Source organism: Eretmochelys imbricata, chromosome 17, assembly GCF_965152235.1.
Source record: "Eretmochelys imbricata isolate rEreImb1 chromosome 17, rEreImb1.hap1, whole genome shotgun sequence".
NCBI lineage: Eukaryota > Metazoa > Chordata > Testudines > Cheloniidae > Eretmochelys > Eretmochelys imbricata.
In genome coordinates, this window is record NC_135588.1 from 19,955,081 (window position 1) to 19,968,926 (window position 13,846).

The 13,846-nt window shown below is 38.1% G+C and overlaps 1 protein-coding gene across 4 annotated transcripts in view; it reads left to right on the forward strand.

Annotated features, from left to right (window-relative positions):
* The window catches only part of TAF15 (TATA-box binding protein associated factor 15), a 32,055-nt gene that overhangs the window by 3,705 nt on the left and 14,504 nt on the right, over window positions 1-13,846 (forward strand). For 3 of the 4 annotated variants that reach the window (XM_077836449.1, XM_077836451.1, XM_077836453.1), the window contains exons 2-7: window positions 1,841-1,880; window positions 3,398-3,449; window positions 3,665-3,755; window positions 3,836-3,956; window positions 6,414-6,628; window positions 8,361-8,475. In XM_077836449.1, the coding sequence (XP_077692575.1) occupies window positions 1,841-1,880; window positions 3,398-3,449; window positions 3,665-3,755; window positions 3,836-3,956; window positions 6,414-6,628; window positions 8,361-8,475 (634 nt within the window). The remainder of the gene's footprint in view (window positions 1-1,840; window positions 1,881-3,397; window positions 3,450-3,664; window positions 3,756-3,835; window positions 3,957-6,413; window positions 6,629-8,360; window positions 8,476-13,846) is intronic. The other variant, XM_077836452.1, reaches the window with a different exon arrangement.

The window sequence follows — 13,846 nt, forward strand, 5'->3', positions numbered from 1 at the left end:
AAAGGGACCAAAGTTGGCATGGCAATGGGTAAGTGACTACTGGAACATATGTAGATGACTTGTAAAGTTCAGTCTCTAACTCCGTGGTGGGCAGCCTGTGGGCTGCATGCGGCCCATCAAGGTAATCTGATTGCGGGTGGCAAGACATTTTGCTGACGTTGACCACGCGCAGGCACAGCCCACCGCAGCTCCCGATGACCGTGGTTTGCCATTGACCACCACTGCTCTAACAGATACCATTTCACCAGGTCTATGAAGAGTTTTTGACATTTACACATTGTAAATGATATCAGCTATTAAAATGTAAAAAGCCAAGGAAATCCACCTTTATCCTTATTTGAGCTCATGCTCAAATAAATTGGTTAGTCTTTAAGGTGCCACAAGTACTCCTTTTCTTTTTGCCACCTTTATCCGTAACTGTTGTAGAGGAACATGGTAGGCCTAATCTATCAGGGAAAGGCAATTCACACTTCAGAATATTAAATCCCTGATACCTAGGCAATGGGCATGCTCACCCTAATGTTGCTCTCTGATAGCTTTTAAAGTCTAGATTCGTAGACCTGCTGTGGTAATAGTATATTCTGGGGAGCTTCAGGTGCAGATTTTGCTGCTTAGGATCCTTACTAAGATGTCTTACAAAGTACAGGTTTAACTTGATCTTAATTACCGTGGTTCTGAGAAATTTTTTTCCCTCAAAAGCCACATTCTTTTAATGTACTTGTGTTGTCTGAATCTGTTTGCCTGCTATCAGAAAGATTCCATCATTTGTAAGTAGAGTAGTAAAGTCTTGACCTTTGTTCGGACAACTTGCATCCTTTGTAAATGAACAACCAAAACTGGGGTTTCTGTCTGGCTTGTGCTGGTGATTATAATTTTTCTGCCACTGCCAAAAGGCAGGGAAATGTCATGGGGGAAGGTGCGGGGGTCTTTCTTTCCACTAATGCTCCCCCAAATTCCACGTTACCCTCTGCTCCTTTGCCAAGAAAAGCTCTCTAACCTAACCCATTGTCTTAAAATGGACATCAGATAAAACTGACAGATTTGGCTTTGTCTGTTTACTTTATTTTAAGATGTTTATGATGTACTCTTAATTGATAATGGTATTTCGTTCTCTAGCCATCAGAGGGTGCCTGTTCATTAGTCATGCGATCCTTGAGACTTAAAGTGGTGTCATCGAAGTAAATCTATATTTCAGAACACAAGATGAAAGTAGTTACGAGTACTGCACTTGCCTGAGTCCCACTATTAGTTCTGCTGTTTTACAAACAGAGTTTAAAAAATGATTTTCTCTCACCTGTTTTCTCTTGGAGACAAAAGGGGAAACAGGCTGACTATAAAATAAAAATACTAAACTGATAAATACTGTCCAATGCACAAAATAACCGGAGAAAATATTTTTTTTTCTCTGTTTCATTTACAATAATTTTAGGAGCTACTTCTGAAAGTAATAGATAAAAGATTTTCAAAGAAATGTCTTTGTTTTTAAACTTGATGTCCTTTAATGACTTCAGTTTGACACATTACTGTTTTGGTGACTGTCCATTTTGACTACTCTAAAAGCTGTGTAATAAACATATCATGCATGCATAGGTTGACTTTTTTTATGTAAAACTCATTTCTTTGAATTCATTGAAAATCTGTAAATGACTTAGAAGAAATTCTGGATTAACCGTTAACTTCTGCCTTTGGTTCTTACCATCTTAACTCTATTTAGAGACTTTTTCTTGTCAGTCTTTACCTAGGTGCTCTAGAATTGAGGTCTCATTTGGGTGAATCAGAAGCGCTCTGTGCTTCTTACTAAAATACCCTTTTTTTTTTCTTGTTTTTTTTTTTAAAATAGATTCTGGAAGTTACAGTCAATCTGGGGGCCAGCAGCAGAGGTATGTATGACATAACATATGAAGTACTTTTGAAAGTGTGTGTGGATGATGCCATAAATATACACAAGTATTTTTTTCTTTTTGTTACTTTCTTAAGGTGTTTGTGGGGTAGTCAGAGATATGGTAAGTAGTAAGACTTTGAGCAAAATAGGTAGTCAGAAGTGTCAAGTAAGGTAAATGTTCTTCCCAAAACTAGTTGAAAGAAGTTAAAACCTACCTTTGTGCTCCCTGAAATTGATAAATTCATAGCTAAGAATGTTTAAAAGCTGATTCATAAAATAGCCACAGGTGTTTTCCATGTGACAATCTATCCCATGCATTTTAAATATACAGGGCTGCTTCACAATCTCTTGTATGTGTTTTGTTATTGGACAAGTGGCTCTTAAGCTCTTTTGTTCCCAGAATGCCTCTTCTAACCAATTGTAGGGATTTGTCTCTCTGCTGCACATAGAATGTAAATACAGTAGCTGGTTTGTGTGTTATAACTCTAAAACCCCAGTTCTACAATTGGATCTACACAGGCAGACCTTTATGCCCATACATAGTTCCAGTGAATTTGCTGGGGCTCTCCCCATGGAGATCAAATAGCAGGATATAGGTGTAAATCTGGTTTTCACCATGAGAAACTGATGTTTAAAAGTGTTGTATTGAAATAGGAAAAATGGACTACAACTGGGTTTATGCACATTTGCAGAAATTACATTAATTCTGGAATCTATGCAGTATTACAATAATCTGAATTGTGAAAAAGATATTATCGATAATAGTATTCCTTTACAAAAGTATTCAAATCCTGGATACACCTGACTGTTTTAGTGAAAGTGTCTACAGTACGTGTGTGTACATTAACACATGGTTAAAGAGGTCATAGCAATGTATGTTATACACAGCTGAACAGTACCTTATTTTAGTGCATAACTTGTCTGTGAAGTTCATGATGGATTCAGTAAAATGGGACAATATCAAGTAAATATAGTCTGAAGCTGGTGCAGTTTTTCATGAGGATGAACTACAATATTGTTAGACTCCTCAGCAAATTATCAGAGGAATAGTAATTGATTAAAAGGCAACTGACTTAAAATCTGTTAGTATGCTTTTTGTGTTTTTGTATTTGACCTTTTTAAGTGTTCTTTAATTTTGAATAATTTGGGTTCATATAAGATTCATTTTCATTATAGGATATTCTGGAAAATTACAATAAGGCTCAGCTCCTATACCCTAAAATCTATACTTGAAACAGAATCTGAGTTTAAATTCTCCAGCTTTTGTCTACCAAATCTTTCATCTTAGTCATCCATTATTTTATCTCTGCATTTCTAATCTGCTTATCACTGTAGGCACATAGGTTAAATACATAAAAGACAAATACTTAAATTAGAAATATTCCCAAATCACAGTAAATACAAGAAACTTGCAGTTTACATAGCATAGTTTACTATATACTTTTCCTTATACTGTGTATTTTATTTTATCTAATACTTGATACAAGTTTACTTAAAAAATTCTATATTTTACAGCTATTCATCATATGGCAGTCAAGGCAATCAAAATTATGGACAAGCACCACAGGTAGGTTGAAATACAATTTGTGCTTCTTAATTTTTTTTTTTTTTCCTGAGGTAAGAGATGATTGTTTTGTTGACTTGTCTGCATTAAGAAATAGCCCAATTTCAGTCATCGGTGGAATAGAGCTGCACTGATGCAGGCCACCGGTCTAGACAAGGAAAGACATTATTTCCTCTAGTGGATCTGACCTCTGCTTGAAATCTTTCTCTAAATTACAGGGTTATTCTGGCTATGGGCAGAGTGGGGAGAGTTCCTCTTATGGACAGAACTATGGAAGTTATCAAGGAAACTATGGACAAAGTCAAACAGGTTGGCTAGCTTGCTGAATTTCCTGTCTAGTAAATATTCATGGTTTGATTACATAAAAAATTCTCCTGTTCAATTTTCAGGTTATGGACAAACTTCACAACAAGGATATGGCAGAGGATCTGGTTATGAAAATAAGAATCAGAGCTCATATGGCCAACAGTCTTATGGCAATCAGGAGCAACAAAAAGAATCATCTGGAGGGTAAGGAAATAAAGTTAACCCTGTAAGTTTCAAACACTGTCTGCCATAGATACCTTGTTAAGTAGCTACATTTGGAAACTTATTAGAGCAATCTTTAAGAAGGTCCTCCAACTCCCAGCTCTGGAAGCTTTTAAATGGAAATGTAATTTTCTGATAAATGGGTTAAACAGTCATACTAGCAATTGTCTGTTCTTCTAACAATTCTCTGTCCTGATATTTGTGGCTTCCTTATTGCTTATATTGTTGACACCATGGATAGTGTTTAATTTAAACTAAAGATTATTTACCAATACAATATGATCTAAATACTCTAAATAGAACATCGATAGACATTTGAGGTATTTGACTTTCTTAAAGGCTGCCTACTTTCACTGTAAAATACTTTGCACGACTCCTCTGGAGAGGAGCTGGAAGGTGTCACTAATCTTATAGTCACAGAAACAAATGCTTGACTATACAGAATTGTATGTAAACCAATTCAGTGCCAGGACACTGTAGGACAATCTAGATATTTGACAACTGAAGACTTTAAATACCAATTGCCTGCTGTTTTTCCCTGTTCAGGCGGCTTGATTTAGGAATAAGGGAGGGAAAGCAGACTGCAGTAGGGGTCTGATGTTTGTCTCAACAGCAGGAAGCTTTAGCAATCATGAAGTGGATAAAGACCATCTTTTTGTTGTGGTTTAACTACTGTTTGTTTATTTAGGAAGTTTTAACAGGTTTACAAATCTTTCACATGTAAATATCAGAAACAAAACCATTAAAGCTGACCTTTTTGTTTAAGGAGACACTATACAAATAATATACTCCTTAGAGCTCTCTGGTTACCAGGGTGTTGCCATATTACAGTGAGCATCATAACACCATTCAAGCCTGCTTGAACATGTTGTTTCTAGTGATTATTTTTTTATTAAAGTGATTGTTTAAATGTGTAATCAGGCATGCCTGTCAAATATAAATTTTCCAAAAAAACTGGACAAATGTGCTGTTTTCTGTACTGAATAGTCCCAGTCTTTAAACTTCTCTGGTTCATGATGTGGGTTAAGAGCTGGATTATTTGTAATTGGTGTAGTTGGCAAGGGAAAAGAACTTCTCTCTAGTTCTATTCCAGACTCATAGAGGAGCCTTTGCTAAAGGATGTGTGTACATTTCTGGAGGGTGTGAATTTTTTATTAATCCATGGTTTCAGAGTAACAGCCGTGTTAGTCTGTATTCGCAAAAAGAAAAGGAGTCCTTGTGGCACCTTAGAGACTAACCAATTTATTTGAGCATGAGCTTTCGTGAGCTACAGCTCACTTCATTATGAAGTGAGCTGTAGCTCACGAAAGCTCATGCTCAAATAAATTGGTTAGTCTCTAAGGTGCCACAAGGACTCCTTTTCTTTTATTAATCCATGGTAGCCTAGCAGTATTTACACTGCCACAATATTTTTTCTTCAGTAAAGACCCACTGTTGGCTGGGTTAGAGCACCTCTAATCTGCTACTGCTTTGAGCTGGCTGCTTAATGGATCTGTCCACGGTATCTGCACTCACTCTTGGTCTTTTCTTATTCCGTATAAATGCTAACATCCTCCATGGTATTTCTGCTACAGTTTTATCTGGAATGACTACAAGAAGATTTTGAAAGAAGAAAGAGATCCCTTGGCAAAATACTCATTTTGACTGTGGCTCTTCTCCCCAACTAAGAAATTGCATACTGCCCCCAGTACTCCAGATCTTTTCATTTGCTGAAATAGTGGTTTGACATTTAAGTGTCGAGTTCTTCTAGGGTGTTTGAGATTTGAATCCCCAGGTATCTTATAAAATTGGTTGCCCATTTGTACCCAGATGTTTTCTGGAAGAATGACTTTTCAGAGTTTGGGAAATTTATAGCTAGAACTTCATATTTGATATAATTTACTTTGTCTTTCTTTGGGAAAGCATCTGAATTCAATCTTCTTATCCCGAATAGCACGGAGGACCAAATTCATCCTCTGTGTAACTCTTTTGATTTTGGTGGAGTTACTCTGAGGCTGATTGTGGTCCAGGATCTTGGTGGAAGTAGGTGTAAACCAGGCGGAACAGTCCTTGCATTCGCTGTCTGGATTTTCACTATGATTGCTAAAGTCATGAATAGAAAACAATAAAACAAAACCCATGTTTCCTATGGTGTTAATAGCATTTTCTGTTGGTTTGTTTCTGCTGTTAAACAGATGATGTGATGATAATACATGCGTTTCTGCTCCCCTGCATCTGAAGCCACACCTAGCGAAGTCAAACAGTGTGGTATTTCTGTATAAATAAAGGTGGTGGTTTTGTGGGTTTGTATTTTGTTTTTGAGTCCTGAAGGAAATCAAGACTAGGAAGTCTGATCAGAATCATTATGCATTTTTAGCCATTATTCTGCTCTCTCTATACTGGGAATATAAACTCTCTTTACTGTCTAATAATTAAATTATTATTCCTCTTTATTTTCAGTGGAAGAGCCTCTTCATATGAACCCAAGTCAAGCTATGACCAGCAGTCGAGCTATGGTCAGCAGCAAGGATCATATGACCAACAGTCAGACTACGGCCAGCAGCAGGGCTCATGTGACCAGCAGTCAAGCTATGATCAGCAACAAGGTTCATATGGTCAGCATCAGAAATCCTATCAATCACAGCAAAAGGAAAGCTACAGTCACAACATGCAAGGTAGAGCATGCAGAATGAGTATAGCAATCTTTAGCCAAGTTAAATTGAAGAACTTCATTCTGTTTTGTGATATGAAATGTTTTGGGTTTCTGCATTCAGATTATTATTAGGGGGAGATGGAAAGCAGTGAAAGTCTTTTTCTCCAATTTGGTGAGTGTTTCTTGTAGAATGATGGAGATGGAGAACTCTTACTAACTGCTCATGACTTGGTGGGGTCAAAAATTGTGTCCGCATCTATGCATGAGTTTTCTGATCCCTGAAACTTTTTTCACCTTTTTCTTCCTTATGTGTGGGAAGAAAGGTTTTCACTTTAGATTTGAGGGTGGGTGCCCTGATCGACACTAATGTTATAAGAATCTTCATCCCAAGCCTGCAGCTGCCTTAGTTAAATTAAACAATATCAGGTGATTGGCATGCCCTTTTTCAGCCCCCTTGATGTTTCTTTCGTTTGGAGTGTTTATATTTTTAAGAGGAGGGAGGGAAGTGAATGCCTATAAAGGGTGAGTCCCACCAGAAAGGCTTTCCATCCTTTCCAATGTCTAGGAGCACAGTTGCCTTTTGAGGGGGAAAAAATGAAGATATTTAGAGATATTGCAGATTTGCTGCCCTATGTCACTTCTTTGTTAAGACTGGCTGGATGTGGAGGTCTGGCTGTGTGCATGGAAGATCAAAGCTCTTTACAGGAAGTTGACAGGCAGATGAAATGACTTTCCCTGCATGTAAAGAATGTTTGTTGTCCCTCCTCTCCTTAAAGTATGTTTGAGAAGAAGAGAGGGGCTCTGAAAGGGAGCTGCCTCCTATGGGCAGAATCTATGAGAAGGAAGCTGTTCCTTTTCAAGTTCTGCCACTTTGTCAAAGCTGCTAAGGAAAAGGAGCCTGTAGTTTCCTGAGGCTTTTGCTCCCTCTGTTTACTCTCTCCCATCAGCTTGCAGCAGCTTAGTTACATCCTTCTGCCCTGGTGGCTGTCACTGCAGGTTCTCTTCTTTACTACACTCTTTTCCAGACTAGATACAAGTGGGGAGTGAAGCAAGATGGTGAATCTGAAGCAGATGGGGGGAGGAGGAGAATAAGAGACTTTGCAGCTGCAGGTGGAGTAAAGGCAGAAAAAGTGAGAGACTTGATAGGGGGGGAAAAGGCTTTCTCTCTCCTTCAGTGGTATTGTGGAAGCTGCAGGGCCAGAGCTGACTATCGCTGGTTCCATATTCCAGGGCTTTGTGGTCTTATTTGCCTGCCTGTATTGGAGGGTTACTGGGAAGTGGAGGGAAGAAATATCTCCATATGCACAGGCACTAGGCACCTTGGAATCTGTCTTTACCTCCCTGGACAGTGGTCTGATCTGCTTTACTTATCTATCACAGCACCAATGTCTCAGCTTCTGTCTTGACAAACAAGTGATGTGAAGATTAAAACGTAGCCTTTAACCGAACTATTTACATGTCTGTCTTTTTCAGGGTAGGAGAAACTCAGCTGGGATTTTAGGTGCTATGGATTTATTTTCTGCAAAATGTGATGTACCAGAATATGGTGGCATCCACATTCTAAGGAATATCACGTCCCATAGTAATCTAGGGAGATAAATCAGAACTTGATTTAGGCCTTGTGATTGTGTGGAACAGATGCAAGGAAAGAGCTTAAAACACGAAAGTCTTATTTATTTTTTAATTGGAAAATTTAAGCAATGGGTTTAGTATAAACTTGCCATTCAATTTACACATACTTTGTGGTTCTCTAGATGGTCGACGTGAAAAGAGTAGGTATGGAGAAGATAATAGAGGATACGGCGGTTCACAGGGAGGAGGTAGAGGGGGATATGAAATGGATGGAAGAGGTCATATGTCTGGATTAACGTAAGTGATCTAATCCCAATACCTGCAAATGTATTTGTAATATCTTGCTATTTAGTTGCTTTGGTTTCAGTGTTTAAGATAACACAATTCAGATCTTTGAGCACAGAAAACAGAAGGTTGTTGCTTCCTAAAATTACACTGATCAGCCTGCACTGAAATACTAAAGATTTAGCCCAGGGAACATTACTTATATTGGAATAGGACAAGACTTAAAGTGATGATCATAAAGACACTTGGCTACATTTTATATCTAATGGCTGTGATACAAGGCTTCTCAAAGAGACTACTCTTTGACATCAGGTATTTTACATGCTATAAACCAAGATTCTTTCTAGATGCCTTTAAAAAAAAAAGAGAGAGAGAGAGGCTCAAAAATAGAATTTAGAGCCAAGGTTCTGCGGCCTAATGGCAGATAACCCTCTGGCAGGAAAGCATTTTCCGTATATGGTGACTTATTACAGTAATATCACCAAGTCTTAGAGTGCTTTATATCAATAGATTTCAGTGTGCTTTACAAAGAAGGCCAATATTATTACAGATGATATGCAAGGTTTGGCTAATGTCTTTAATAAAGCAGAAAGACTCAGATTACTCGATCTTGACTACTTTTTTCCCCCAGTATTTCCTCTGAAGTAGTGACTGAATAAACAAACATGAACCTGAAGGAATTCAACAGCTTAGCTACGTTTTTCTGTCACTGTTTTAGCAATCAAACTAAAACGATGATGGCCTTCTAATTCAGTTTATTTGCCTTTACTAGATGTCAGGTTTTTATACTTACTGTAAATGTTTCTACAGCTGACTTAGGCCTTGATCCTACAAAGACAGACTTATGAACATGCTTAACTGTATATATGTATAGCGTTCATGCACATGCATGAGTTCGCAGGATTGGGGGCCTTTGTTTTAAAATCCATTTAAACTGCCCAAACTACATATAAAGTTAGCAAAGATGCAAAGAAGCTGTTAATTTATACCTGCTACCTACAGTTCTGAGTTGCAGTTCTACGGATGTAAAGCAAGACAGTGTCAAATAGAAATTAAAGCTACCAGCAACCCATGAACTGTTGTTTATTAACACCACCATTCCACTGCCACATGGGGCTGCTTTGAGTTAGTGCTAGATCTGCTGAGGTGGAATGAGAAGTAGATATCCTATTGTTTGTGGGGAGCCGTCGAGGTTTAAGTAAAATAACCGTGTCTCATAGTGACAGGTTTCAGAGTAGCAGCCGTGTTAGCCTGTATTCGCAAAAAGAAAAGGAGGACTTGTGGCACCTTAGAGACTAACCAATTTATTTGAGCATAAGCTTTTGTGAGCTACAGCTCACTCTGATGAAGTGAGGTGCCACAAGTACTCCTTTGCATGTCTCATAATGTTGTAGGACTGCCTTTCACATGCGAATTTAGTATTTCTCTGAATGGATATTTTGTAGAATGCTTTCCATAGATTCTCTTGTAATATTAGACTGTTAGTGCTCACTTTTATATTATGAAAATGATTCAGTGTTTCTCACAGTTGAAATAAAAATGAGATCATGTCATTTAACTTGGTTATAACATGGTTTACTCTGATCCCATCCATATAGGAATGTCCAAATCATGTTCTAACTAGGTTGGTCCTACATTATTCTTCTTTGTAACCAGTTCGATAACGTATATGGATCTTGAATATTTTGACTTGGTATATGGTATCAAAGTTACTAGAAACTCATTTTAGATGGATCTTAGAAGTGAGTGAACTCTGTGCTCCTTCATAATTGGCAGCTTTTGTATAGTGTAAGCTTCACAGGCAGCAAACCCTCTTCAGATGTTCAATTTCAGTTAGAATTGAGGTTTTTAAGAATATTGTAGCTGCTTCATTGTGGGTAAGGGTCTCTATAACTCTCGTGATAAAACCAGATTTTTTTGTCTTTGTTGTTGAGCCTCTTTTAGTGAAGAAATTTTAAAGTAAGCGTCAAAAGACATACAACTGGTGGACAATGTCCATTCAAAACAAACTTGGTGTGTTTTTTGCAAGGTGGTGAAACAGAAGCCAGGAAAATAAATAAATAAATTAAATAAATCACTCCCGCATTACTGCTGTTTCAACAGATGTTTAAATAATCATGTTGGCATGTAAATATAGTTGATCCCATTGCTTGACATCCACTTCCAGGAAAGGAAAAGAGTGTGGATGGGGGTTGAAAAATGTGAAGGAATGTATTAGTGGGAGGGGAATGGAGCCATTTTTAATGATTCTGTTTTCCTCTGTTCAGCACAGCACAGCGATGGTGTTTAAGCTTAATGACTCAAACTAAAATATGCCCTAGAATTTTTCAGCCTAGATACAGTTGTCTTCTATTTTGATTAAGGTTTCTACTCCTAAAAAGTTGATTTTTACTCCACATTCAAACGCTTCTTGACCAAGTTCTAACAAAAGCTTGAGTTGTTTGCAATCACAAAATAATGTGGTGGAAGGAGAACAACTTTAATAAGGTAACAGATCCCTGCTTTTAGTCCTGAGAACAATATTTGCCCCCCCCCCCTCTCCCCCCCCCCCAAATCAGCCCAAACCTAAAAGCAACTTGTGCACATATGCTGAGGCTACTTCTGATGGTTATTTGTTACACAGTGTTTGACTGAGATAGTGTTTTTCATGGTAACACTTAAATGTGATATTTCCGGTAATATCAGGAAGTATTTAACTCTAAAGGCTTGTCTAAACACAGTTTTTGTACTGATATAACTATATAGGTTTAAACATTTGCAGTTAGTGGTCTAAAAAAAAGTTAGACCAGCCCTTAGGTTGCACTAAACATTTCCAGCTTAAAAATTTAAATATGTTTCTTTAAAGATGCTGTAACGTTTGTCTGAAGTGCCTTCTTTGCACTTTTCCTGGATGTTGCATGAAATCATTAGCTAATCTGAGACTACAATGGATGAATGTCCTTTGCATGTTAGCTGTTCATAAAGATGTTCTAGCTCCCCTGATGGTAACAGTGACAGGCGGGTGGTCCAGCCACGGGTGTTCTTACCACTTAGTCCAGGTCCGAATTTTTCGGTCAGGGTATAGTCAAGGTCCAGACTTCAGAGAAAATAATAAAAAAGTAATAATGATAAATAAAAAGATTTTGGGGTCTGTTCAAAGGGGTCTTGCGGTCCAGCTTTGGCCCATGGTCCACCCGTTGACTACCCCTGACTTAGTCTAACCCTACTGTGAGCCATGATGAGCAACAGAGTCGTTAAAATGCCAGCAACAGTTAGTGCCTTTGCTGGCACTGTCCTGACGTTCTTTGCTAGCATTTTTTTTAACAAGGGAGGATTGCTAGGTGTGGAGTCATCTGTATTTGTGTGATTCCAGGCTTTTGTATGGGACAAAACCAAATTATTTATTGTTTCCATAAGCATTTTGGACAAAAGTAGCTGAAAATATAGATGCTTCTTAAAATGTGTAATATTGTCCTGACACTTAATGAATGAATTAATTGCTTTCAAGATAATGTGCAGGGATTCCCAAAAATGTACCTTACTTAATGCCTACAGCATTCAGTTCACTTCCTGTGCATGTGCAGAGTCAAGCAGCTTTCGGGGAAAGTGCTTTATATGAAAATTGCTGCTCAAATCCAGTAACCCATATTCAAATTCAGTAGTTAACTTCTGCCCCAAATGCTTGCATCGTGGTAAGTAACCAGTGGTCTGATAATTGCTTTTTTTATTTTTAAAAATGGTTTTGAGCTGGATCTCTTGGAACTCTAGATGCAAAATAACAATCCATCCAAACTTCCATTTTTGTTGTTTTTTAAAACAGACTGCTGAGATCCTTTGTGCCGGACTTTAGCTAAGAACAAACGTTAAATCTATACTATAAAACCATTAAAAAAAAAAAGTTTACAACTGAAACCAAACAAAACCATCACCTGTCACTTGAGATGCACTGATTTGAGGGAGAGGTCATGCTGGCACTTACGTAGTAACTGTTCTATATGCCCTTTCCCCTCCCCTCCACCCATTCTGTACTCTTACGGTTAGAACACAGCACTAGGACTGAGGAGTCCTGAGTTCTGTTTTTGGCTCTGCCTCCAGCTTGTTTTTCTTCTTTGAGCAAATCACTTTTCCTCTCTCTGGAAAATAGAGAATGTGTGTCTCAGGTTGTTGTGGTACTTAATCCTTTTCTGCAAAATGTCTTGAGCCCATTAGATGAAAGGTGCTATGAAAGTGTGTGTGTGGGGCGGGGGGGTGTACCTAAAATCCAGAAAAAGTCACTCAATTAGTGCAGTGTCAATGGAGCAACCATAATTGTTCTGTCCCCTTGTATCAGAATCTGTGGACTCAGTGGGTAAAGTTCTGCCTTCAGATTACACTGAAAATTGGGCTACACCCATGCAGCTTCTTGTGCAACGTAAAACAGAATTTGTTCCACTCAGTCATTGAGTTATCACACTGCTAAACATAGGATTTTCTTGGTTGTGTGTGATTAAATCTAAACCTGATTTTAACTTTATTATATTACAAGTGAAAATTATGCATTGCTGCTTATTTGTTATATTTAGTTCCTTTGTGTGGGGACTCAGCCTAATCTAATACCAAGAAATTGTCATACAGCTAAAGTGGCTTGTATTATCATGCCATCTGTGTTTAGAATTGATATTACGTTATTAGGTTTCTGTACGTTCATGTTCAGGCTTTACAAAGTTTGGAAGAAAATAAACAGGGACACAGGTGTATGGAGTTCAGTGAATAAATAACTGTTTGTATGGAACTTCATAAGATAACAATAGTGATTTCTCATTTCTTTGTATCCCCATTACACTTCCAAGTAGGTCACTTCCTGCAGCTGTGTTTCTTTATACTAGCATAAATTTAATACTTTGATAAAAGTAAAATCCATAGTTAGCAGAATCTGTGTCTTTAGTACTCTGCTAAATAGTCAGTTCTCATTTCAGTTATATTTAGAAAGCTATGTCCTTGCATGTAACTCCCATTGTGCTCAATGAGAAGTCTAGGTGCGTATTGGAGGGAAGAATTTGGCCTTTGGCTTTTAATGCTACTTGTTCCAATATCTGCAGCTTTTTTCTCTTTGAAAGGAACATTTATGGCTTGAAGCCCTCTAAAGACAATACAAGTATGCATCATTGATAAAAAGGGAGTAGTAAAGCTATTTGAAGAATTTTAGCTGAAAGATGCTGCTTGCTTCAACCATGATCTTGGGAACACTGGTGATACCTGTACTCCTAAGATTCTAGCAGCTGTTATTCCTGATGTGACAGGTTTGGTCACAGAGACCCCCTTGGGACTGTCACCTGATGTGCTGAAATTACCTCTGAGCCCGGTTTCCCTACCAGCCTGGGACTTCCAGAACCCTGCCTTGTTGAGCCAGACACACTAGCCTGCT